We start from the raw sequence: 27,382 nt of genomic DNA, 5'->3' as shown, positions 1-27,382 counted from the left end.
TGAGGTTTTATCAAATATTTTATTTGAAACGTAACCTGGCGATTTTTACAGCATTGCAGCCCACTGCTTTTGAGGCTTCTCTGATTGGACTGTATTTATCCACATTCATTAGTGGGTGGATGGTCTTAAAGCCCTTAACCCACAGGGCTCTTTCTTCTGTGGTCTTAAAGGTATGAAATAATTTTTTGTTTTGAAGAGGCAATTTGACCAAGTTGACAAGTCATTGTGTATGTGTGTGTGTACATATATATAATTACGGCCAGAGTTACACATTTAAAAAGAAACTGGAGCAGGGCCAGAAAGGGAGGAATAACACTCTAGAAAGGGACAAATTACTCCTTTTGCAGGATACACAGACAGCACCTTCCAGGTCCTTTATGCAAGGGACAATAAGCTCTGGTCTATGTTAGTGCTAGCGAAGCAGAAGTCTTTTATGGAACCCTGATACAGATGAAACAGATTCTCTCCTATCCCGACAGTACTAGAAATGCCATACTGTGCTGTTTGCCCATCTCCAAGTGAAACTACCAGGCCCACAGATCCTGGTACAGGGACCATAGGACCTTCCCTCCTGACTACAGCTAAGTGAACCAAGATGAGCATGTATCCCAAGGGCAGCCAATCCAAGGGCTGTCTGGAAGCTTCTGAGGCTTGTTATAGAAAGAGGAACTGGGCCAGATGCCACACCTTAGAATCTGAACTAAGAAAAACGAAGAGAATCAGAGCCACATGGTGTCATGGCACACCGAAACTTGCGGGAGCCAGGAGGTACAGAAAAGAGAGTAAAAGAATAGGCTAAACAGAAGCAAAAGATGGTAGGAAAAAGCTGACACCAAGCAATCACGTGCTTCTGTAGAGCAGCCTCAGTTCTTGACTTTCCACCTCAAGCTCAGCCTGCTTTATGACCCTCTCTCTGGTTGGTCCCGTACACCTTTCCTGATGGCTGCCATTCTGACACCTATGTGTCAGGCTCTGTGCTAAGCACATTCACAGGTTCCCCCTAAGCCCTGATACCTCAGAGACATAGGTCTCATTTTCCGTTTTACAGATAAGGAAACTAGGCTCATGGTGGTTAAATAATATGTTACTTCTGATGATGCCAGGACTTGAATTTAGGTCTGACTCAGAGTCCATGCTCTAAACCATGAAACTGTACTAACCCACATGATGTGTCCTTATGTTAAGGCCCTGTGCTCTCCCCATCCCTAACGCCCCAATTTGACCTAACTTGAATATCTTTTGCTTATAAGAGCCTGACACTTCCCTAGTCAAAGAATGTCCTCTGTGTACAAACCCTGACTGCATCCTTCACTATAGATGAAGCAGAGTCAAAGGGATCCACCAAGCACACAGAAAAGACACATACCTGATAATAACCGAGTCTCTGGTCTATAAGAACATTTGGGGGAAAGACTTGTTTTACTCATTGCTACTGAGCAGCCCTCACGCAGCTGTTGAGGATGCTTTTGTCGTCTAAGAAGCTATGATGGGGGGGAGGGACGGGGTTCCCGACCCTCCTCAAGAGGAAATCTGAGCAGAAATTTGGGCTCTCCATCCCATTTGGAATGAACAGATAAAGGAACGCGGGTCCTTTTTTTTTTTTTTTTTTTTTTTTTATCAACAAGGCTTTTGTGGACTGAGACAGTGAACATTTGTTATTTCCCAGCAAGCCATAGGGTCTTGTCCTGGTTGAGATACACATGGACACTCAAATCTCTCAAAAATGCTCCAGAAAGCAGCTCAGAAGAGTCCTCCAATGGAAACTCTGCAGACGATTATTAATGATGAGGGAAGTGATGTAAAGCCCTGCTCTAGCTAGAGCCCAGCTATGGTGTCGCCAATATCAAATATCCAGCAGAAAGGAGCAGAGTCATCTTCTTTCACTTTCTGGACAAGCAATCAACTTCCATTTATTTTCACATCTGTGGCTGAATCAGAGGTTCATCTAATGGTGATGATGAAAAACTTAGTCAGCAAAGTGTGGATCTGGTTATAGTCAACATCTGGATCCACTCTGAGGAGATAGGGCCCATTCACGTGAGAGAGTAGACTTCTTGCCCAGAGGGCAGACTGATGAAGAGCACGGTTCTGGGTTTTCCTCTTTCGTATCTTGTCTGGTCATGACAACCAATACTCAGGTACTTCAACTGCAGAGTTAACTGCATGGTTTCTCTCAGGAGCCTTTGATGGGCCAAGAGTTTCTCCTCTACACACCTAAACCTTGCTGTTGGACTTTATCTTTTCCACTGATCCATTTTACTTCTCTACCCTTGAAGCTTAAGGAAACAAACTCTAACTTAGAGCTAGCCTGGAGTTCTACCTGATGGAGGATTGGTGGAGGCAAAGGAGAGACCAGAACGTACAATAGTTGAACCCCTAGTTTGTATGAGGCCTGAGGGTTAGGATAACACCTACTTCCATCTTTCTAGCACAGCCCTGCCCATCCCCTTTCATTCAGCTTCTTGCCTCATTGGTATTTGAACTGTGTTCACTTCTTGCCAAAGTTTGGCCACAGTTCCTTGCAGAAGGGACTGTAGGATCTATTTGCAGCATCCTAACCCACAGGGCTCTCTCATTAATAAGCTCTGTGTCCTCAGTAAATCTTTAAGTAAAAAAGGATTTTCCATGTTATCTAGTCCAACATCACACCTAGCGTAGGAACGCCTTCTCCAGCACACTGTGGCAAATGCTTAAACCCATTCAGAAAAGGGAGCTCACCACCTAAAGTGAGCACTTTGACTCTTCGCCCTTTTCATTAGAGAGATCAAGGTGCAAACCAGAGCTGGATCTCACCCTCAAGTTCCTAGTGGGTTCACTCTAGTGAAACCGGAACCCTGGCTTTGGGATTCCCAGAACATCCAAATTTTCCCATAGCATGGGTCCACATTCTAGCTAAAAAACTCTTAATCGCAATATGCCAGGGTTCTGCTCATCATCTGACTTGGTTTGTTTCATACCCTTGGGTTTTTTCATCTCCTTCAGACTAAGTTATGACAGCAGACTAGGTCTCACACACATTTCTTAGGTCTCCCATGATCCCCGGTTATTGTGAAAGTCACAGAGCATATGTTTTATGAATGTTATGATCCTACAGTGCAGCATGTTCAGACAGAGCCTTCCCGGAGCAAAGCTAGCCAGGGTAACCACACTTTTTCCTAGTGTGGTTACCCATAACTAGGTAGGATGAAGGTTGGGCTAGGTGATAAGGAAAAAATGAGTCCTTCCCTTATCACTTCATTAAGAAAGTGTCCTGTCTAAATACTCACAGACGCTGTTCCAGCCATCTTAGGAAGATTCAGGGGAAATGAGAGAGTGCAGGAATAAACAGCTTTTCTGCCCAAGACTTATAGCTTCTGCATTTTTTCTGTTTTCTACCTCAGGCTCCAAGCAAGAGTAAAACAACAAATCAAATTGATTTCAGTCAAGTTTCAGCAAGAATGTCTCTGCTTTGATTTTGCTGTCTTATTTGCCTGTGCCTGGATAGAAGCCAGACTAGAGATAGGATTTTGGCAGGAGAAGGAATGCATCACAAGATTTTTTTTTTTTTTAATTTCTTGGGGCTCACTTTTTCCCTTTCATCAGCCTCATTTTGCAGATGAAAATTTGATATCTGTAAAGGGCAAGGGACTTATGCTGAAGTGCAAAGCCACTTAGGAGTGGGACCAGGCTCAGATGCTTCCAGGTGATTGAAAGACCCCAACAAAAGAACACATGGTCCCTACAAGCGAAACAAGCAGGAAGAGGCTGTCCTTGTCTGTGCGTGGTGCTCTCATTGAGCTAGGAAGTCCCTTAGTCTGTCCACTGCCAATGGGGTAGAGCCAGACGGAGCACACACATACTCTGGTGGCTCAAGAAAGCTGCGTTATAACACTATTATCTCACTACTGAGGAGATGAAAGCTGAGAGTCCACTGCACTTTCTGAAACTCCGTACTGCTTCCAGAAGGTGCTGTGATCTTTTCTACTGATGACTGTCAAGAATATCAGACCAGGAATGGAAAATCCAGCTTATTGGTTTCGAAACAGTAAGAATTTGACATAAATGATTCCAAGAAACTTGGTTCAGGCACAAATTTTAGGCTGTTCTGTCATTTCTCTGGGATCTCTAGCTTTTAAAGCTGGGATTTAACCAGGACCTTGGCAAAGGTTTCTAGCAGTTTAAATGCCACTACGAGCACGACTGCTTCAAATCAAGCTGGTGAAAGTTAAGAACTGTTCTCCTTAAGAAGGTTTTAAAGTCAGATTTCTTGCTCACCCAATATTAAATAAAATGTATTAGAAGAATGAATCTAGGAAACTTGGGAAGGCCATCTTGGTTATTTGGGAGAGGCAGCACATGAGCCTCTGAGCAGACTGGAACTGGTGTCAGGGAGGAACAGGAACATGGACTCAGGCTTTGGCACTTGCTTCTAACCATCAAGGAATTCATGTAAGGCTCAGTTAAACATTCCCGTGCCTCACCATGGGCTTCAAGCTTTGGAGGCTCTTCCCAAACACCTGTCTCTACCTAGAGCTACAATTATTATCAACCTACTACCCTGTGACAGATTACCGGAGGCCAAATCTTGCTTTCCAACCTCCCTGCAACATTCTTATAACTTCTGCTTAGGTAATATTTTTGAAAAGATGGGGATACTGGGCTTCTTTCCAGATCTTTCTGGGTTTCAAAATGTGGTGCTCTTGTAATGTTAAGTTCCAAAACTCAAGCACGTCTCTAGTCAAGTGTATAGGACCCCAAATTCATCAACGTGCCAGATGGTAATTACTGCGGGGCTAGAGGGGCTCTGGGCTCTTCTCTCGCCCAGCTGCGAGCATGGATAACTAGGAAAGGTGGGAGATTTACAAAACTCCCCCTCCACTCCCTTCTCCATACCACTGACTGGCCTCTAGACCTTCAGTGTTAACGCCTAGGCCAGAGGTTTCGAGCCCAGTTAGGAGGGGACCTGGGGGGTCAGGCGGCTGTCCAGACGGGTCAGTAACGCCCCCACAGCCGCCACTGTGGCCAGAGCGCAGGTGGTCCTTGAGCGTCTGTTTGTAGCGGAAGCTCCGGCCGCAGTAGGCGCAGGGGTAGGGGCGCTCGCCCGTGTGGATGCGCTGGTGCTTCATGAGGTGGTGCTTGCGGATGAAGCTCTTGCCGCAGTGCGCGCAGCTGAAGGGCCGCTCGCCCGTGTGCAGCCGCCGATGGTTCAGCAGGTGCTCCTTGCGCATAAAGCTCTTACTGCAGTCAGTGCACGGGTAAGGACGCTCGCCTGTGTGGATCATCTGGTGGCGAATGAGGGCCGAGTGGCCGTTGAAGTCAATGCCACACTGCGGGCAGGAGAAAGGCCGCTCCTGCGCGTGCCCTCGCTGGTGGAGCAGCAGGCTGATCTTCAGGCTGAAGCTCCTGCCGCACTGCGCGCAGCGGAAGGGCCTCTCGCTGGCGTGGGCTCGCCGGTGGCTGGTGAGGCGGGCCTGGTCGGCGAAGCGCTTCGGGCAGTCGGGACAGGGGAAAGGGCGCTCAGTGCTGTTATGGACCCGGAGGTGGTAGGTAAGTCTTGACGGGTGAGTGAAAGTCCTGGCACAGTGAGGGCAGGTTGGGGGTGTCTCACCGGTTTGGGCCTGGGAGTTGCTGCTGAGGTCGGCCTGCTGAGGAAAGTGCTTCGGGCACTGGGCACAGGGTAAGGGGTGCTCACCAGTGTGGCTACATTGGTGGGTCAGCAACATGTCTTGGCTGAGGCTCTTGCCACAGTGGTGGCATGAGAACACCTGCTCCCCCGCTGGAGGCGGGAGGGGGTAGCTTCCCAACTGAGTAAAAGTCACCTGTCCCTCGGAGGCTTCGGCCAGGTCTGGGGCTGGACGTCCAAAAGTTGTCACGGATGCAGACTGCTGGCTTTTGAAAGCCACATCCGAAAAAGTATCCTTTGCTGCTGCTGGTGAAGAGAAGGTGACTGGAACCTCGGGGCACAGGGAGGCTCTAGCTAGGCCTTCAGCTTTGATGACCAGCTCTTCATCTGAAAGAAAGGGCTCAGAGTCATACCTGTCAACTCCCGTCTCACAGCAACTCCTGGTATTCCCGCCCTGCTCCAACAGACTGCCCTGAGGTGAGCCCTTAACTGTCTCGGATAAGAAATTCAGTGGAGGCTGAGAGAATCATCAAGGCATCTGTAGACCCTTGGCAAATCATCACGGAATTTACTACTGCACCTCTTCAGTGCTCCCAGTTTGGAAAAGGAAAAACCTGGGCATCAGTCTTCCCAGCATTACTTTCATTACATTTCTCCTCTTCTCACGACCTTTGAAAGACTCTCTGTTGCCTATTGTGACAAGGCCTAAAATCACGTATTTATCTATTCCTCTTCCTCTTCATTCTGCCAGGTAACTCCTTCACTGTAGTCAGCTGTCTCTTTACTTTCCCTGAAAATAAAGTACACCTTTCTGCTTTGACATCTTTGCTCATTCTGTACTCCCATTGTGGAATGCATCCCCTCTCTTCCTGTCTTCCCAAATCATACCCAACCATATCACGCCAGTCTTCTAAGGCCCAATTCTGGCTTCACATTCTTCTTTAGGCCTTATCTCAATATCTAAACTAAAACTGATGTACGTTCTCCAAACTTCTCATTTCTTTTTCATAAGTCATCCATCCCACTCACCCTTGACCTTGAACAACAGGCATGCCTAGCATTGGTACATGTGTCCCCAATATAAATTTCTTGAAGAACAGAAACTCTTCTTTTTAATTTTTATTTCCTAGAATCTAAAAGAACACAGGGCATAGAAGATATTAAAAAACAGGTTGCATTAAGTTATAGAAACGATTGGGTCCCTTCGGACCTTGAGATTCTCTTCTATAATTCAAATGGCAAAATACAGCTGGTCCTAAATATCTTAGAAGGAAGATATTTCTTTTCTCATCATTGTTTTTCTTGAGGGAGAGCTCTTCATTAACATTCCCATTTGCGCCTCTCCAATGACATTTTTGTCTCCATTGCTTGTGTCACCCCCTCCCCCCATTTTGTTCTATCCTTTCTACAGGATCTTCAAATATTCTTCTGTCTTTCCCCATCTTCATACTTTTGGTCCATCTGTATGCACTTATTTTCTTCCTCTGACAATTCTAATTTGTCTTTACACTTAAGAGTGTTTTCTCACTTAAAATTTATCTTAGGGGCGGGCCCGGTGGCACAAGCAGTTAAGTGCACGAACTCCACTGTGGCGGCCCAGGGTTTGCCGGTTCAGATCCCAGGCGTGCACCAACGCACTGCTTGTCAAGCCATGCTGTGGCAGCGTCCCATATAAAGTGGAGGAAGATGGGCACAGATGTTAGCCCAGGGCCAGTCTTCCTCAGCAAAAAAAGAGGAGGATTGGCAGATGTTAGCACAGGGCTGATCTCCTCACACACACAAAAAAATTTATCTTAGTTTCATTTCTAACTTACTTGAGTGTTTCCCCCCTCCTTCCCCATTCTTCTCCCACTTCGGGCTCCACACCCCATTTGATCTGCTGTTTCCTCAGTCAGTCCTGGCATAAGCTGGATCTGGGCTTGGATGTCTCTTCCATTACTCACCAGCATAGGTGCCTTTGTATACGTCACTCTCCTTGGACGCCTGTGGGGCCCCAGCCTGGGGCTCTTCCTCTTGTTTAATCCAAGACAGAATATCTGATGTTGAAATGCCAGGCTCTATTTGTGGGGGAAAAAAGAGAATGGCCTTCAGGGGCTTGACTCAGAAAGCGACATAATCATGTGAGTTTGTTGAACACTATTTTGTCCAAATATTTATCTCTAACTAACCATAACAACAAAACTGAACCAGCCTTTAAAAAATGCATACAACATCTGGAAAATCAGGTCAAAATGAAACCAAATTTATGTATTTTTACATGATATACTCAGCCTGATTCACTATTTTCAGTGAGCCCATTTCAAAACAAATCAATTTTTATTTTGGAGATGATACTCTGAAATAATCTAGAATCAATACTACCTTTCATTTCATTAACACACTTATTTTCAAAATGTTTTCACTTTTTTCTCTCATAGCTTTTTTATGAAATAATGAAGCAGGGAATATTTTCTTCATTTAAGTAGAGGGGGTCCAGGGGCCGGCCCTGTGGCCGAGTGGTTAAAGTTCCACACACTCTGCTTCAGCTGGCCAAGGTTCGCGGGTTGAGATCCCCGGCACGGACCTACTCTGCTCATGATCCCACATACAAAATAGAGGAAGATTAGCACAGATGTTAGCTCAGGGCCAATCTTCCTCCAGCAAAAAAACAGCAGGACTGGCAACAATGTTAGCTCAGGGCGAATCTCCCTCACCAAAAAAAAAATTAAATAAATAAAAAAAATAAGTAGAGGGGGCCGATAAGGAAGTACTTACAGTGAAACGCCATATTATCAAAGGTCTGCTTTAAAATACAGCAGGAAAAAAAGCAAAAGAAACAAGACTGACAAAAAAAGTCTTTCTTAAATATTAATTAAAAAAACAACTACATTTCCAGAATTACAAAGTTAGCTCAGTTTAAACACAGATCTGACTGTTCAGAAACATACTTTTCAGGTTCCCAATTCTGGGCTCTTTCTAAGAGATCATACCACCTTTGCCTATTAAATGATAGAGGTCATTGTCTCCTAAACCCTGGGGCAGGGAAGAATAGTATTTGCAAGTCCCTCAGGCCTTGGGGATTCTTTTCAAAAGAAAAAAAGAACAGCCTCTAAGGCTCTGGACGTAACACGCCTCATGTGGTCAGCACAGGAACAGCTGTGCTTGCTATTCCAGCCGAGGCCTGTAGAGCCTCGTTTGGCCTAAAAGGACAAGCTGGCAAGCTGACAAGGTCCAGAGAGTAAATTGAAGCTCCCTCTATTATTTTTCAAAAAAGCCTTGTGGGCAGGTTATGGTTTTATTACTAGCAAATGAACAGAACCCACTGTTTTGCCCAATGCCTTTCCAATCAGTTAGAGACCACTGAAATCTAAAGGTGCCCAAAGCAGAAATAAGAGGTTGGACAAGACTAAGGCCCCAAAGACTGTCTCGCCCTGCAGGTTGCCTCTCCAGCTTCCCACTCTCAGCCACAAGGCGGAAGTGTATTAAACGTAGTCCCACCTTATCTTTTCTCCCAGATTTTATACACACATATATATAAAGAAAAAAGCAGGCAGGGGAGTCTGGGTATAAGGAAGAGGATCTTTTAACAGACATCCAGAGGATGAACTTTCTATTCATCAAAAATATGAGACTTTTAAAATGCTTAACTGCTTCCTTCATCCATTTTCTGAATAATGAGTTAGTACCCTGGAAACCTACAAATGTGATTTAAGTGGTTTTGACTTTTTTTTTTTGGTTTATCATTATGAACTCATAGAATGTTATTTGATGAGTTTCAGTCCACTGCAGTCATTATTCTTTTAAATGCTCAAATTGTCCCTTCTTTGGCCAGTGGGAGCCCCTTCAGATCAGCTCTATGTCTTTTCATGTCATCGAACATCTAGTTTCCTTCATTTCTGGTATGACAGACTATCCCAGGTTCATCTGGTACATTTCTGCTCCAGGGACACAACCAACCATCTCTCCAAGAAATGGAATTTAGAGACCAAGGATGCTAATGCTAATGGGTTGTTGTTGCTTCTAAGTCTTTTCAATGGACAGAGCTATAAAATACACACCTTTTAGAAACAGAAAAGTGTCATAAGAGCTTATATTAATATTTATGATTCACATTTAAGATTACAAGGTTTTAATTAAATCCTTTGATTTTATATTTGTATATTTTCTCTCTTATCCTGAAAATCTTGGTTCCTAATGATATTAACATAATCTTTGCTTTATCTGAATATATGTTTCAAAATAATACCAATATTATTAACAAAAAAATGAACTCAATTTAAGATTTTTTTTGTGGTTCTTCTAGTCTTTAGGATATATCCCTCTAGGGATATATAGTTATGTTTTAAAGTCATTTGAAAGAAATCTACTTTATATATTTATGTCACCAACATAATAAATGGTTTAGTTATTTCACCATGTATTTGATTTTTTAAAGTTAATTTTGTTTTTTAATTATGTAAAATATTTACAAGGCTCTAGCTTCCATCTTTAATCTCTCTCTCCCTGTATAGGTAGCCATTCTTATTGGTTTTTGTTTTAAACTTTCATTGTTTGTGAAAATATAAGCAAATATGTATACATCTTCGTATTTCCCCTCTTTATGTGGCATACTACACTGTTCCGTTCTTGGATTTTTTTACTTAACAATATATTCTGGACATCCGTCTACAGCAGTCTACAGAGAATTTTCTCATTCCTTTTTGTAGCTGTACCACTGTTTATTCAAGAGTCCTCTATTGATGGGCATTTGGATTCTTTCCAATCTTTTGTTACGATATTAGTCAGCAGCCAACCATAAAAACTATGGAGGGCTAAAAAAAACAAGCCAGTTCTCTAGAAGTATAAGTGCCTATTGTTATTACCGCCCACTAGCTGAGTATGTCTTCATTTAACTTGGGAAGCCACAGGAAGCTAACTGCTCTTTTTGAATGATGATGCTGAAAGCTCCTCTGGCCAATTAACCAACTAGATCAGTACTACAAGTATTTATTTTACTAAATAATTGGTCCTCAGTACTACTGTCATAGAATGCATAGAATACGGCAGTGTCTGCTACAGTCTGGTGGGAGTGGTGGGACTGTCTAACCTAAGGACCTTCTGGCAATGAAATAAAGGGAGCAGGAGCATTTGAACACTAAGACTGCCTGATACAGTCACCAGCGTGGTGACAGGATGGCAACTGCTGGCCAAGTCACCACAATGGCACTCAAAGCACATTCCTCACAGGCCTGAGGAATCCCAACAGTGGATACTTAAAGAGACACAAAATGAAAGTAAAATCATTGGTTCATGCAAGCAGCAGGCTTTGGAGAAAGCTAGGGAATGGAGAAAAACTCAAGACTGATCAGGTAAGAGGAAGTCGATAAATGCTGAGGTGTTAGGTTTAAGAGGTGGTTAAAAATAGAAAGGCCGGTAACAAGAAAATATAAAATTTTAATGTCTACACTGGTTGAATGTTATTTTAACTATGAGGAACTCGGATTTTGTGTGTGTATGTGTATCTTTTAAACAGACAAGGGTCTATGCTGTCTGAAAAGGAGCTGGAACCTTGAGGTTCTGGGATGTGTACGAAGGTGTTATAAACAGAGTGAGTTAAAACTGGTGCTGAGATCTGACTCCTTAAGCAGATAATAAAAAATACTTGACACATGAGACTATCGTTGGTAAAAAACTATCATTGGGTTTTGTTTTTTTTTTTAACTTTTTGTGAAACAGGTAAGGGACTGTAACATAGCCAGGTGAATGTGTTAAGTATTTGTGTAATAAGTTGAAACCCCTAAGTTTTCTCATTTCCAGGATGATTCTTGTTCTCAAATAGGTTAAACTAAAATAAAAGGATTATCATATTGGAATGTGCCTTGATCACTTATTTTGTTTAGGAAAAGATGGCCTTGCTGGACCAGAGTGAACAAGGATAAACATGAGATAATGATGATGTATCTGAAACAACAATGATCAAAGAAGTCTCCCCAGGGCTACAAGTTTCAGAAATTAATTTATTTTACTTTTGGGTCATTCTAAAATCTTGGCTTGAGTCCTTGGCTTCTGAACTAGAAGGTCTAGATAATAGACTTTCAGTAATTATTCCATCTGAACTTCCTGGGTAAAGTTTTTCTCCGAAAAATTCTAAAAAATTGGAGTTCGATATTAAAACTATCAGTGACCAAATAATGACCACACACACACACCTAGTCTACAGTTTAGCCCTGGTAATAGAGTTAACGAGTTTTAGAAAATCTCAAGTTTATATTTTTCTGTATTCTCACATTCACTACTACTCTCTACTAATTGTTTGCAATTTTATCTAAGATAGTACACATCAATGCCTGTTCCCTAAGAGGATATAATAATTTCTCTTTCCCTTCATTGGATTCAAATGATGATGATGGAGACAGAGTATAAAATTAATTCCAAGACATTTGGACATAAAAAGGAAGGGATGCCACATGGAACCATTACTATCCCCAAATCTATTCTACCTATATATTTTTATTTAATTATAATGCATGGTTCTTAAAGTTCTAAAATGGGATACTATAATAAATTAGGGGTTTTATAAGAAATATGGATAAAATCCAAATGTATTTTAGAAAATTACAGTTTCTAAAACTACATCAATATTCTAACATAAACACACTGATCTAACAACAAATTACATGGCATATTAAAATTGGTTAACAGGGCCAGCCCCATGGCTTAGCGGTTAAGTGCGCGCGCTCCGCTACTGGTGGCCTGGGTTCGGATCCCGGGTGCGCACCGAGGCACCGCTTGTCCGGCCATGCTGAGGCCCGCCCGCGTCCCACATACAGCAACTAGAAGGATGTCCAACTATGACATACAACTATCTACTGGGGCTTTGCGGAAAAAAAATAATAATGAAAAATTATTTAAATAAAGGACAGAAATTATTGAGATTACAAAAAATAAAATAAAAAAAATAAATAAAATTGGTTAACAAAGATGATGTTAGAGAAAAGAGAAGCCGCTTACTTACTCAAACATAAAAGTTTTGATTTGTTTTTTTTTTCTATTAGAACAAGATGAAAAAAATGATTTAAATGGCTAGAGTTAAGTGGAGAATAATCTATCAAAAAGATATTTTATTAATTCTGTCACTAAAGTGGCTTAGCATTAGTATCCTCTGCCTAGTAGTCGTGTGGAACAATCTGTTATGAACCTCAGTGACCAGACAGTTGACTACTATTCTCCATTGAAAGGAACTAGGACATATTTAATGTGTTAGAAGGAAAATCTAAAATAGGCCTGTGTTAGCACAGCAGGCCTGAGACTGCTGAGACTTAGGAAAGCCTGCTTGCAAGGTTGGCCCTGGGCTGGCAAACAGTTCCCTGTGCTGATATAAAACTTTCCCTAAATGTTAAGAGTGCCTCACGGGCCTAAACTGTTTGTACAAAGTGTGGTTTATGCTGAACATCCGCCTTCCTTCTGGGATTCTGGAATTTTGGGATGTGCTAGGCAGAGGGTGCCATGACCAGCTCCCAGTGAAAACCCTGGGCACTGAGTCTCCAATGAGCTTCTCAGGAGACAACACTCTGCATGTGTTGTCACAGCTCCTTGCTGGAGGAGTTAAGTGTGTCCTGTGAGACTCTACTGAGCAAGGACTCTGGAAGCCTGCCCCTGGTTTCCTCCAGACTCCGCCCTGTGCGCCTTTCATCTTCACTGATTTTGTTTTGTATCCCTTCACTGTGATAAATCTAGCCATAAACATGACTATATGCTGAGTCTTGTGTGTCCTGCTAGCAAATTACCAAATCTGGGGGTGGTGTTGGGGATCCCCAACATAGCCTGGAACATATTTTTTTAAGAAAACAAGTACTAAGGCAGTACTGGAAGGACACAAGACTCAGTTTAAAAGTCTTCTCACTTGCCAAGTTGACAATTTGAGCAACCAAAAGAAAATAATTGAATTAAATGAATAAAAATTCATGAATATATAATTAAATCTAAAAGGGGGAAAATTTAAAGGGTTCTGAAGGATAAATACATTTGAGGGTTTTTTTTAAATTCTATATATTGATCCATTCAAGTCATATGAATCCTATCTTTAAGTTCCGGTAAATATCTAGGTTGATAATCATCAAAGCAAGCTAAAACTATAAAGAATCAAACCAGAGTATTAAGTAAATTCAATGCTTACACTGTTGTTAATTTTAAGTAAAAATGTATTAATGTATATAGGTTGACTACCCACAAATGGAGTGGTAAAAACCAAGGTAAAAATAAATTGACAAGATGGCAGCTAAGTGAAACTTTCATATATCATTACAAAACCAAATTACTTACATCTTTTCCATTTGTCCCCAAAAATAAAATGACACACTCATTTAAACTCACTGAGGACTACGTCAGGTAACTAATAAAGTAGACTATGGAGTTATTTCCAACAATGAATCTTTCTGTAATCAAGTCACCCATCTTTATTTAAGATTTTAGAATCATTATTTATATCCATGATGGAGATTAATCAAATTCGACCTGTTACAGTGCCTGAACACAATCACCCATACATTCTTAGAAATAATATAATGTGTGGCAGATATATGCATTCCTCAAAACTCAGAGAATGTTCACTTAAGATTTGAGCACTTCATTGTTTGTAAAATTTACCTCAAAAGGAAAAAAATACACAAATGTTGAACTCTAGCTTAATGATATTCATGCTGAACTATTTAGGGAGAAATGTATTGATGTCTCTATTGATTTTGAAATACACTGAAAATAAGATGGGTTGATAGATAGATAGAAGGATGCAGAGATAGACAAATACGTGATAAAATGTTAGTGGTAAAATCTAGGTAGTAGGTATCTAGGTGTTCACTGTAAATTATTTTAACTTTTCTGATTGTTTGAAAATTTTCATAATAAAATGTTAGAAAAAAATAACAGTGCATGGGACAGGAGGTGGGTTGTAAGAGAAGTTCATCTAATAGGGATGTCTAGAGGATGAACTTTCTGTGAGCTCTCTACAAGCAAAAACAAAAATTGTATGAGATTTTTCTGAGAGCAGAGGTGGGACTTGAGAGAAATAATACAACTGGACTTTGGCTAGCAGTCTTCCCCATACAATATCAAGCAGCTGCCAACCAAAAAAATTATGGAGAGTTAACGACAGCTGGCTCCCAAACCAGGCAAAATCCGCTTTGCCCAGGTGGATGTCATTGGGGTCCGCTGGTTAAGTGCATCTCTGAGGGACTGTGCAGACTCCCAGCCCCTCCAGCACTTCTGAACCGCCAAGTGCACATTCCCTCAAGCCCTTCCCTTCAGATAAGCATGACTGCTTCCACTGCCATCTAAGGACTTTGTTTTTTACTAAATATTTAGGTCTCAGAACCTTTATCATAACCCTCACATGTGTGGTATTGATGGGTGAAGGTACTGGACAAGGTGATCTCTAAGCTCTCCCTCCTGTTTAAATGCCTGATGATCCATTCACAGTCTAGTTGCTTCAGCACTGAGAGGCTCTAGAAGTCCAAGCCCTGCTAACTTAGTGCGGAGCCATCATCCCTGACCAGGAAAGAGAGATAAGGAGTAGATAATCTCTTCTCCCACTTACCTTCACTGGGGTCTGTGGGAATCTCACTTTCCTCTGGCCCTGCCTGGTCCTCTGTATTATGGTCTCCTTCTGGCTGAATCTGAGATAAGACATCAGGTTGATTCATGGCGTAATCTAGGAGAGGAAGAAGGGAAAGAGGGTATGACAAAGAGATCAATGAGGATGATACTAATTGCCATCAAGGCTGCACTGAAGGCTTTGAGGTCCACAGTCCCAGGAAATTACTTTTAGATTCTGTTCACTTTCCCCATCAATTCACGTCCAATATGGAAGAGATCTATCAGGAAAGCAGGTGAGAAGAGAGATAAGGTGTGGGAAAGGTCCATGTGCTACTTCAGCACCTGCCACCTGCTGCTTTCATTGGGTAAGAGTGACAGTGTGCCTGTCACTGGGGAAATCAAGGCCCTTTCAAAGTGAAGGATACCCATGGAAACCTCTGCAGCTGGCACACCCATAACCCTGAACTTCCTTCTCTGTCCTGTGAACTGGCAAAGGAGAAATGACAATTTCCTATTTAGCAAGAGTGAATTAGAAGTCTTTGGCTTGGAATCAGAATCTGAAGGGTGTGAGGACCGAGTGAGAATGAGGACCACTGGAGGAAAAGGGACTGTTCTGAGCCCTCTTGGAGCTGCTGTCACCTCATTCAAAAGGTGCCACTTAGCCTCACCCATGGAGATGAGAGACTCGTAGTTGCCCTTCATGATATTCTTGTAAAGTTCCTTTTGCCATTCTTCTAATTTTTCCCACTCTGGAGTGGAAAAGTAGATGGAGATATCATCAAACGTCACAGGCACCTGAAATTACAATCACACTGGGGTTAGTCCCTCCCACTGCAGTTTGGTCATTCAATAAATCTTTACTAAGTGCCTACTAGGTACAAAAAACTGCAAGATGCTAAAAGGATACAGGAAAAACTTGAGACAGATCCAACCTCCAGGAGTTGACAACGTTTTCAAGAAGAAAGGCGATAAACTTTAGGGCTATGAGTTTTGAGAGGGGGGAGGACATTACTGGTAAACTGTCACTCGCAGACGTAGGTACAAATGCAAAGCAGTATTTAATTCACACAACACAACATATATATATATTTTTTGAGGAAGATTGGCCCTGAGCTAACATCTGTTGCCAATCTTCCTCCTTTTTTTCCGTTTTTCTCCCCAAAGCCCCAGTAGATGGTTGCATGTCATAGTTGTACATCCTTCTAGTTGCTCTATGTGGGACGCTGCCTCAGCATGGCTTGATGAGCAGTGTATAGGTCTGCGCCCAGGATCCGAACTCACAAACCCCGGGCCACCGAAGCGGAGCACGTGAACTTAACCACTACATCACTGGGCGGGCCCCACAATATATTCTTTTTTTTTTTTTTTAAGATTTTATTTATTCAGTTTTTTCCCCCCAAAGCCCCAGTAGATAGTTGTATGTCATAGGTTCACATCCTTCTAGTTGCTGTACGTGGGACTCGGCCTCACGTTGGATGGAGAAGTGGTGCCTCGGGGCGCTCCCGGGATCCGAACCCGGGCCGCCAGCATCAGAGCGCACACACTTAACCGCTAAGCCACGGAGCCGGCCCCCCACAATATATTCTTAATATCTACTAAGTACCAGGTTTATCCTAAGCACCAAGATTATAAAAATATGGTTTCTGCCCAAAAGGAGTGTATGACTGTATTCCAGTTAATGACATGGACAGGAAATTTTCGAAATAGAGCTATAATGGGACTGAGATGAGTCCAGAAGAGATGGGACTTTGGCTGGTCCTAAAGGACAGGCAGGTTATAAACAGGCCTAATGGGAATGGGAAAAACATTTAAGCATGGAAAATTGGAGAGTGCATTCAGAGGACAATTATGAATTCTATCTAGTTGGAGTCACGGTTGCATGTAGAGAATGATCATATACAAAACAGAATCCCCCCACCTTCCATCATAGTTTCATCTAAAGCTAGGTGCTTATCCCGAGGCAAAAACTGGAAGGTTCTGTAAAGAAATACAAGAGTTGCCTGGGGAATTGAAGGTACCTAGTACTGAGAATCTCACCTAGCATAAGCTTTCCTCATTCTGGTGTTTAGCTATTCATCATAATCATGGCTAGCTCTTCCTCCTCCTACCTGGCAGCTTTCTCCAGTTTTATTCTTAAATATGAGCTAACAACTAAGTATCAATAACCATTTAGAGAAAATATGCCCCATGAACAAGAAAGACTAAAATAAAAGGAGGGAAAAAATGTGGAAAAAAACAGAAATACTTAGGTAATAGAATTAAAAAAAAAAAACTAAAACCTAATGAGAATTCCCATAAAGATTTGAGAGATATTGCACCCATAAAATAAAAACAGGATGCTATGGGAAAGGGACAATCATAGAACAAGAAAGACTTGTGGTAACTAAGATATATATACATATATTTTTTTCTAAAATTAAGAGATTCAATAAAAATATACATACTTATCGTCACAAACTTAACATAGCCTTTAAGATTCAAAGATCTATACAATACTATTAGGCAACTGTATTTTTTTCTAACTGCTTCATTTGTGTCATCTTTTTCTCCCCAACTAGAAATTTTGTTCCCTAGGGGCTAGAACCATAGATTACTCATTTTTACATCCTGCTCAGGAACTAAAATCAGGCTGAGGGCAAGTGTAGATACTCAATAGAGAGTTTATTTTTATCTAACCTCACTACACAAAACATTTGTCATAGCTTACAGTAAAAACACATACGATAAAATGATGACAGCAATCAAGGAACGGTGGGCTTCTGGTTCAAGACTGTGAATAAGCACACGTGGCCTTCCCTTCCCTCCCAGACTCCACTGAAACGACAGTACATGAGATCAGGGGGGACTATATCTACAACGCTACCAAGAATGAGAAGGAAGGCCATCACTAGTCAGAGTTTCTGATCAGTGTCTCACGGAGACCCAGAGGATGGGCATGTGCTGGGGTCTAAGGTGTGCGAGGAAGCTGCATCTCCCTGATGCACAGGGAAGGACTGCAGTGGAGGAATCCAGAGAATTCCAAGCTCAAGGCTGGCAGATACTCCGCATAGGAGTAAAAGTGGCTGTAAACTGCAGTTTGAAGTTCTATCTTTAGAAGCAGGTCCCCCTCTCTTGTCTTCCTCATCAGCCCTGGCAGAGCGAGCAATATTTACCCCAAAGCTGAAACCAAAGACCTCATCTCTACAGAAATTTCACAACCTGCCTGGAGACAGCACAGGATCCCAGTATGGGAACTGACAGCTTAGAGTACTGCCTTACTCCTTCTGGCCTCTGGGTGGTCCCTGCACTGCCTATTTGCTCCTTGCCGAAGCACCTTAAAGTGAAGCCCACCTACATGGAACACCTATGGAGAGAGCCCTCTCCTGCAAAGGAAAGATCCTGTGGTTAAACAGACTTAAGCGGTGGCAGAGAAAACATGTCAGCTTCCTATGATTAACATAAGTAATCAATCTAATCCTTCACTCATAAATATGAACAAACAACCAAGGATTACTCAATATTTTGAAGAAAAGTAACAGCACCAAGATGAACAAACACTACAAATGATCCTAAAGGGGAAAAAAATCAATAAACTAAAATTCAAACAAACCTCTAACCCATATTGCCAAAGAAATTTAGTAGATATTGCATCCATTAAAAAAAATTCAGTGCGCTTTAAAGGAGCAGAAAATAAGTACTCTTGAAAATTAAATATATAATTGTTAAAAATTAGAAAGCCTGGAAAGAAAGGTCAAGGAACTCTAGTTAAAAAGGTAAAAAATATGAAGGAAAAGTTAAAGAGACAAAGACAATAATCCATCATCTGTCAAACCGCAGTTCCAGAAAGAAAACAGAAAAAATGGATGTGTGTGTGTGAAATATTATAAAAATAGATTCATAGAAGAAAATTTCCCAGAGCTGAAAAGATACCATTCTTCTGATTGACAGGTGACACCAAGGGTCCAACACAAATTTAAAAACAGCTATACCCAGACATATCTTCAACAAATTTTAGAAAAACAAATAGAAGATAAAATCTTCCAGGGAGAAAAAATGGATTTCTTACAAACAAATGATAATCAGTTTGGTATTAAACTTTTCATCAATGGCATTTGGTGTTACGAGACAATGGACCAATACCTTTAAAATTCTGAGGAAAATGGAATATTATTCAGCCTGAAAAAGGAAGGAAATTCTGACATGCTACAACATGGATAAACCTGGAAGGTGTTATGCTAAGAGAAATAAGCCAGTCACAAAAGGACAAAAATTGTGTGATTTCACTTATATGAGGTACCTGGAGTAGTTAAATTCACAGAGATGCAAAGCAGAATGGTGGTTGCCAAGGGCTGGGGTTAGGGGGAATGAGATGTTTAATGGGGACAGAGTTTCAGTTTGGGAAGTTCTAGGGATGGATAGTGGTGGTGGTTGCACAACAATGTGAATGTACTTAATGCCACTGAACTGTACACTTAAACACGGTTAAAATGGTAAATTTTGTTATGTATATTTACAATTTAAAAAATTAAAATTAAGAAAAAAAATCTGCAGGAAAATTATTTTGAACTTGGCATTCAAATGTAAGGGCAGATTGGGGCTGGCCCCTGGCGTAGCGGGTAAGTATGCGCGCTCCGCTGCTGGCTGCCGTGGTTCGGATCCCAGGCACGCAGCAACGCACCGCTTGTCAGGCCATGCTGTAGCAGAGCCCCACATAAAGTGGAGGAAGATCATCGGATGTTAGCTCAGGGCCAGTCTTCCTCAGCAAAAAGAGGAGGACTGGCATGGATGTTAGCTCACAGCTGATCTTCCTCACAAAAATAAAGATGAAAAAATAATAAAGGTTATTAAAAAAAAAAAAGTAAGGGCCGATTAAGAGCATTTTCAAAAAGCAAGGACACAAAAATTTACTTCCCATATTTCAATCTAGTAACTCTTCAATATATTCTAATTTCATGAAGAAATCACAACATTACATGATTTTGGAGTTTAAGAAGGACAGGTTGAATGTTATCCATTTATCCAGGTAAAACAATAAGTAACTTGAACTTACCTTTTCTGCTATTCTTATGGCAAAAACTAAGTTTAAATTATCCCAAAGAACTTCTGGAGGGGCTCCAGATACACAAATAAACACACTAGGGCAGGTTGTCTGTCCAGTACTGCCTCTGATATCCCTTCCAGCTACCTCGTCTCTGCTCCCCTTCGCAAATCTTGCAAGAGCCCTTCACGGTCCTCCATTTTCTCTCTTCCCAATCTCTCCCCGCCCGCTCCGTTCAGTCTTCCATCCCCACTTCACCGCACTGAAACAACTCCTGCAGGGTCACCAGCGACGTCTGTGTTGCCAAATCATATTCACTATCTTCCTCTTTCTAGACCTCTCAGAGGACAACTCTCTCCTTGAAATGCTTTTCTCCTCGTCCCTGTGACCCCACATACTGCCTGTCTTGTTTCTTTTCCCACCTCACTGGCCACTCCCCCTCAGTCTCCTCTGCTGGCTCCTCCTACCCCTGGAGCTGGTCCTGGGACGACTCCTGCTTCTCCACTTTCTTCCTGAGGTCATCACTTCCAGTGGCACGACTCACAACACCATCTGGAGGTCGACTCCCAAATATTTCTCACCTCTGAGCTTCTGAGACCACTTCACATCTCTCCTGAGTGTATCACAGGCATCTCCAACCTAACACTGCAAAGGAGAACACCCAATTCCTTCCCGCACCCAAGATATCCCCATCTCAGTAGATGCCAACACCATCCATCTGGTTCTTCAAGCCAAAAGCCTAAGAGTCAGTAAACCTAAGGTGGTTAAGAGCATGTGCCCTGGAGCCAACTGGGTTACAAGACAACTCTGTTATTTATATTTAGTAACTATATAAACCCAAGTTAGGGTTCTTAGGAAATAACAAAAGAACAGTAAAATTCAAAGTAAATTATCACACAGTAAATTTACAATTATTGTTCTTAATTCTTCCTTCCCTAATTCCCATCAGTAAGTCTTATTGTCAATTCTACCATCAAAACACCCTGAATTGGGGGGGCCAGCCCGGTGGTGTAGTGGTTAAGTTTGTGCACTCTGCTTCAGTGGCCCCGGGGTTCGCAGGTTCAGATCCAGGGCGCAGACATACTCACGGCTTATCAAGCCATGCTGAGGCAGCATCTCATATAAAGTAGAGGAAGATGGGCACGGATGTGAGCCCACGGCCAGTCTTCCTCAGCAAAAAGAGGGGGATTGGCAACAGATGTTAGCTCAGAGCTAATCTCCCTGCGCCAAAAAAAAACACCCTGAATCTGTCCACTCATCTCCATTACTGCTACTCTCATCCCTCCTATTATAGCTGCCTATTCTTTTTCTTCTTGCTTCTGTTCTTACCCCCATGATCCATTCTCCACAAAGTAGCCAAAGTGATTCTTTCAAAATACAAGCCAGTATAACTCCTCTGCTTAAAACCCTGCAATTTCTTCCCATTACACCTAAGATAAAATCCAAACCTCTCACCTTGGTCTCCAATGCCCTACCCAGTGGTTCATAACTCTAGCTGCATATTAGAATCAGCTGTGGAGCTTTAAGAATTATTACTGCTTCAGCCCCATTCTGGACCTATTAAATCAGAATCTCTAGGTGTGATGCCCATCAAAATTTTAAAAGCCCCCCCACCCACCCTAATGATTCCCATGTACAGCCAGGGCTGAAAAACACTGCCCTAAACCATCTGCCTCCTCCTCACTTCTCCAGTCATGCCCCTTTACTCACTGTACACCAGCCTACTGGCCTTCTTCCTTTCCCTCAGTGTTCCTAGTTTCTTTGTGCCTTCGGGACTTTGCGCTAGGTATTCTTTCTGCCTGGAAAGCTCTTCCTCAGATCTCACAGTTGGGTCCTTCCTGTTATTTAGTCTCAACCTAAATATTAGCTCCTTTATGAGAACTTCTCTGATACCCAATCTAAAATAAATCACCAGATAGCACTTTTATTTTTTATCAAAGCACTTAAATGGACATAAGTTTTTCTTTGTTTATGTTATCTTTCTTTCCCCACTAAAATTTAAACTCCAGGGGAGCTTTAGTGACTTGTTCACTGCTGTGCCTTCAGGATGTAGATATCAAGCAAATAGTAAGTGTTCAAGAAATATGTGTTGAATGAATGAATGAATAAGCAGGCATGCTTGGAAACTAGCTGGCTCAAGGCTAGTTTCCAAGCTAGGAATGATGTATATTTCCTTTTGTTTTATGGGCTATTCACTCCAGAAAGGCTGGGCCCTAGCATTGCAGCACACTTCTGTGAAGGATGCTGAACGGCAGGATCTACATCAGTTCTAGACCTACAGATGGCCCTAAACCCTTATATTAACCATTTACTCTACATACATTCCCTTCTCCTCCCTCTAACTTTTCACCAGAATTGCCAACAAATTCAAATTGACTGATTTAAATGATATTTAATTTAGTTTCCACACCAAGATTGTGGCAGACAGGTTAACAAAGGGAAAAGTGACTCGGGGGTAATGGGCAGGAGAAAGCAAAAGAGACCTATCTGCCAGATAGCCAACTTGGGATTAAGAAGAGTTTTCCAACCTGAAGTTCAACACTTCAAATGGTCGCTAAATTGAACATGGAATGCTCCCCAGATAGATAAACACAAAACAACTTCATAGTTCCTTTGGCCTAACTGATCGACCAAGACTATCCCTTACTACTAGTGTAAGGACTAGTGGGACCACTTTCCATCTAGAAGTGAAGGTATTACCTTTGGGATATCCCCTTTAATACCCGGGGGCAGCCGCAGGATCCAGAAGTTCCTGTTTCTCAGGAGGTTCTCCAAGTTCTCCAGCCGCCTCTGCAGCAGCCCATACTCCTGCAGCAGGGTCCCCAGCACGGCCCACTTGCCCTCCAGCTGGTTCCCAAGATCGGCCACTGTCTTTTCACAGCTGGCTAGCTTCTTCTCTGCTGTCCCTGTCCGTCCTTCTAGATGCAGGAGTCGCCGGCTGTGGACTTCCACCTTTCTCTCTATAGCCTGCACGGCGGCCACCACTGTCCACAGGGAGATGGCTGCAGTCTGCAGGTGTGCCTCATTTGCTGCTGGGGGTGTGGGAAGAGGAAGGGGCTGCAGGGACGTAAGGCATTCGGAGTCCCATTCAGAAGTCTGTGTGCAGTGGAGAGATGAGACAAGACACTGAATGTTAGAAGGAGCCCTAATCCAAACTAAAATCAGATAAGGACCGCTTAAACTGGCCGGCTGAGATTAATCTAAATATAGTTTTAGTACCACCTGCATAAGCCTCGTCTTTATGGGGCTCATCGGCATCAAAAGCCAAGAGAACTGCTTTGGTGGTTCAGGGATGGATTAGGTAAGGCAGTGAATGAGTGAAGCTGGATCAAGAACCAGCCTGACATATTCCCTGGGATGTAAGGCCCTAGAGCCAACTGTCCAGAGGCTCAAGTTGTTGCTGCATCCTCTCTCTCTGGAAAAGGCCTAAGTGCATCAGGATCTTTCCAGGTTTCACTGAGCTCAGTGCCCTCTGATAAACCCCTTATTGACTTATGCTGTGGCCCTGTCCACCACCCTGCTTACAAACCACAACCATACCATTCAGTAATACTTAAGCTGAGAATGTTGAGTCTGGAGAAGACATGACAGCTATTTTCAAACATTTGAGGCTTAATAACAGAAAGCAGAACAGGCTTGTTTAATCTTATATTGTGTTACTCCAGAGGGCAGAACTAGAACCAACATGGAATTTTCAGGCAGGCAAACCTTGGCCTATATAAATAATTTTGGAACTAGATCTTTCCAAGAAAATAACAGGCTGCCCTAACACTGAATGTACTTCAAAACAGAGTGCATTTAAAAAAAAGAAATTTCTACAAAAAATAAAAGGCTTGACAGGCATGACCTCTACAAAGCCTTTCGACTCTATGAATTTGATAACGTGCTCTCTGGCCACCACCTCCCATCTCTCCAGCTCACCCACTACCTTTTTCTCATTTCACCTGCTCTGCAATCCCACTAAACCCTTGACCATTCCATTTGCTCCTGGTTTATCAGCCTGCTCCAGGCTTTCCTTTCTTCCTTGGTTGATCATTTCAGCCACCTTCAGCCCCTTCACTCATCTGTCTTTGTGCCTCACCTGCTCAGCTAACCCCTAGATTTGAATCAGTCCGATCGTTCTCATTCTCCGTTCCTGTTAGCAGGCTGGTAAGCCCTACTAAAGGAAGTCACAGAACCGGGTAAACTGGTGTCACCACAGACCAATGGTGTCTAAGCTCAGCAGGGACTCAACACTGCCTGGTGCCCCCATGCTTCTTTTCCCATTCCATCTAGTGGCCACTAGAACCCCTGCGCCCGCAGTCTCCTTAAATTTTAGTACAGCACTTCTCAAACTAATGTGCATAAGAATCATCTGGAGATCTTGTTGAAATGCAGACTTTGATTCCGTAGGTCTGGGAGAAAATTGAGATCCTGCAGTTTTAACAAGCTCCCAGGTGATTGTGATGCTGCTGGCTCAGGGAACATGCGTTGAGTAGTAAGATGCCTGTCCACTGCAGGCCCCCTCACTCTGAGGAGATGACATGGACTCCTACTTTGAGAAGACAATTAGAGTAACTAGACCAAACTCTCTCAACTTTCTCTTCTTTTTCTTCACACTCCTTCCCACTTCAAACTCTTCAGTAACTTAATCTTGCTTTCTTCTTTCCTTCCCACAGGAAAAAGGTTCATTCTATTTAAAATTGATCTCTCCACTTAAGCTCTGAATGCCAACTCTTTCCACATTTTTAGGTACATTCTTCTTCTTTTTTATGGTCAATATTTCAATCTCTCTTGATTCTTCTCCATAAGATGGACCTACACTGTTCAATATGGTAGCCACATGTGGCTACTGAGCACTTGAAATATGGTTTTGATTGAGATGTGCCATGAGTATAAAATACACTGGAGGGGCCAGCCGTGTGGCACAAGTGGTTAAGTGTGTGCCCTCTGCAGCGCCGGCCGGGGTTCGCCGGTTGGGGGCCCGGTGTGCACGACGCACCGCTTGTCAGGCCATGCTGTGGCGGGGTCCCATACAAAGTGGAGGAAGATGGGCACAGACGTTAGCCCAGGGCCAGGCTTCCTCAGCAAACAAGAGGAGGATTGGCAGATGTTAGCACAGGGCTGATCTTCCTCACACACAAAAAATAAAGTAAAATACACTGGAGATTTTGAAGGTTTAGTATGGGGGAAAACGTAAAACTTCATTAATAATTTAATATTGATTCCACATTGAAATATTTTGTATGCATTGGGTTAAATATCATTAAAATTCATTTTATCTATTTCTTTTTACTTTTTAAACATGACTACTAGAAAATTTAAAGATCTATATGTGGCTTCCATTATAGTTCCACTGGACAGGGCTAGCATAGACGCATGATCATCTCTACCATATTAAAAAAAAAAAAGGTTGGAAAAGGAAAAAGAGGTCCAACGGCAGAGATGGTATTCCCCTCTGCTCTATTCCCCACCCCACTGATGCGGCTCTCTTCTTCCTCCTCTTCCTCCTCCTCTCACTTTCCAGTCACTCCTCGGTAGCACAGCTTGACCACTAAAATGGCTCTCCTTGGGGTGACCAAAGGCTTCTCAGTTGGCAAATCCAGGGCATACTTTTCAGCCCTCTGTTACTCGCCTGGTCCCCGCTCATGCTACCCGCGTCGGGGGTGCAGGGACGGCCTCGGTCATCTCTGCAGCACCAGCAACTGGCGGGGGGCCTGGCCCACCGCGGCCTGCGGTCAGCGTCCTGCGGTCAACGTCCTGCGGTCAACGTCGGCTGAATGAACAGACGCGCAGCAGGCGCGCCGCCCTCGGAACCCGGCCCGCGTTCCTGCAGCGTGCCGACCGAGGCCCTCCTGTGTGTCCGGCACTGGCATGTGCTGGGCAGTCCTTCAACACACCGAGTGTCACCGTCACCACCGCCTCCGTGGCTGAGCGAGGCTCAGGCGGACCGCGCTGCGGGAGATTCTGTGAGGACGGCTCCCAGAGCCGAGGCTGACGACCGCACAGCCCCCGCCTGCGTCTGGCGGGCTGTGGAGCGCGGACACCGAGCGGAGGCGCCCCTCTTCACGCATCCTCTCTCAGGAACGTCCCAGGCTCTCCCCGCTAGAAGCCTCTAGAAGGGCTGGGACGCCCTGGCCTCGCAGCCGGCGCGGGATCTCACGGAGGGAGGCGGCGAGCCCTCCCAGCCCCGCGCCGGCGGCGTCCCACCCGGCCACCGGGCCCTCCCCGGCCCTCCCCGCGGGACCCCGGGGCGCCCGTCTGCGCTCGGCCGCTCGGGCTGCGCCCCGCTCCGGGCCCCGCGCCTGACAGGCCGGCTTCCCGCCCTCCTCCCTCCCTCGGGTCCGACCCTCCCAGGCTCGCAGCGCTCGCGCGGGCCGCCTTACCGGAGCCGCCGCCGCCTCGGCCATGGCCCCGCGCTGTCCGGCCCGGCCGGAGTCGCCGCCGCCGCCGCGCGGCCCCACGCAGGCCGGCCCCCGGCCTCTCCGCAGGCGGCGCCCGCCCGGCCCTGCCTTCCCCGCCCGGGCTCGCGCGGCCGTCAGGCCCAGTAGTCGGAGCGCGGGGTCGCGACGGGGGCGCGGGGCGGCCAGCCGGTGGAGCTCGGGGGCGGGCAGGCTCAGCCGCGCTCAGCCCGCAGCGGCCCCTCAGCTGGCGCTTTGTGGGCACCGAGCGCAGCCGGAACGGCTCCGGCCTAGACGAGCCGCAGGCCCGCGCAGCGCGCCCCCTGTCGGCCCCAGCGGCCACTTCCGCCCCGCGGCTGGGTCGACTCGGCCGGGTGGCGGGGTCTGCTCCACGGAGCCGGTGCCTCTGTCTCCTCTCACGCCCCGAGAGCGCTCCCCAGATGCGAGCTGAGGGCCTCAAACCAGGGCTCGTCTGGGGAGGGGTCCTTCCTGGCGGCTACATTCGCAGGCACCGCCTGAAGCAAGGCTGGAGGGCGGGAGGGCAGCCCACTCTAGAAAGGTGGAACCAGGCGGAGGGCGAAAGCCGAAGGGCAGGCAGGGCCCAAGTGAGCCTAGAGTGAGTGACCGAGAGGCACACATCTGTGATGAAGATGTTCGTCATTTGCAGAAATTGCACATGTGGCTGCCGAGGTGAAGCGGTTCACGTCCCACGTGGCCCGTGTTAGAACCAAAACTCTCTAGTCGTCCTACGTCTCGGATGACTGAGGTTTCGGTTTGCTGGGTCTGTGCTAGTGGACAGGAGAGAACCAAGTGTTGTCTGTGGAGGTTGGCAGA

General features: G+C 44.3%; 1 protein-coding gene across 1 annotated transcript; it reads right to left on the bottom strand.

The window, feature by feature from the left end:
* On the bottom strand, positions 1-26,809 carry ZNF398 (zinc finger protein 398). Its single transcript, XM_087432371.1, has 6 exons — positions 26,534-26,809; positions 22,869-23,264; positions 15,820-15,946; positions 15,153-15,266; positions 7,546-7,659; positions 1-5,989 (listed from the first exon to the last, which is right to left on the bottom strand). The coding sequence occupies exons 1-6, from the start codon at positions 26,555-26,557 to the stop codon at positions 4,839-4,841; spliced, it is 1,926 nt and encodes a 641-aa protein (XP_087288497.1). The 5' UTR covers positions 26,558-26,809; the 3' UTR covers positions 1-4,838.
* Positions 26,810-27,382: the final 573 nt, after the last annotated feature.

This window comes from Ceratotherium simum, chromosome 1 (genome assembly GCF_057802395.1).
Source record: "Ceratotherium simum simum isolate JZ-2026a chromosome 1, ASM5780239v1, whole genome shotgun sequence".
Lineage (NCBI taxonomy): Eukaryota > Metazoa > Chordata > Mammalia > Perissodactyla > Rhinocerotidae > Ceratotherium > Ceratotherium simum.
Note: the sequence above shows the minus strand (reverse complement) of the source record. Positions and strands in the feature narration are given on the sequence as shown.

What these genes read in the sequence shown, in the direction of transcription:
- ZNF398 (XM_087432371.1), bottom strand. Translation starts at nt 26,557, where the DNA reads ATGGCCGAGGCGGCGGCGGCTCCG. An exon ending in CGAGTCTCTCATCTCCATGG is followed by an intron (nt 15,267 to 15,819) that starts GTGAGGCTAAGT and finishes TTCCTCTCCTAG; the next exon opens with ATTACGCCATGAATCAACCT. An exon ending in TCCCACAGACCCCAGTGAAG is followed by an intron (nt 7,660 to 15,152) that starts GTAAGTGGGAGA and finishes CCCCACAAATAG; the next exon opens with AGCCTGGCATTTCAACATCA.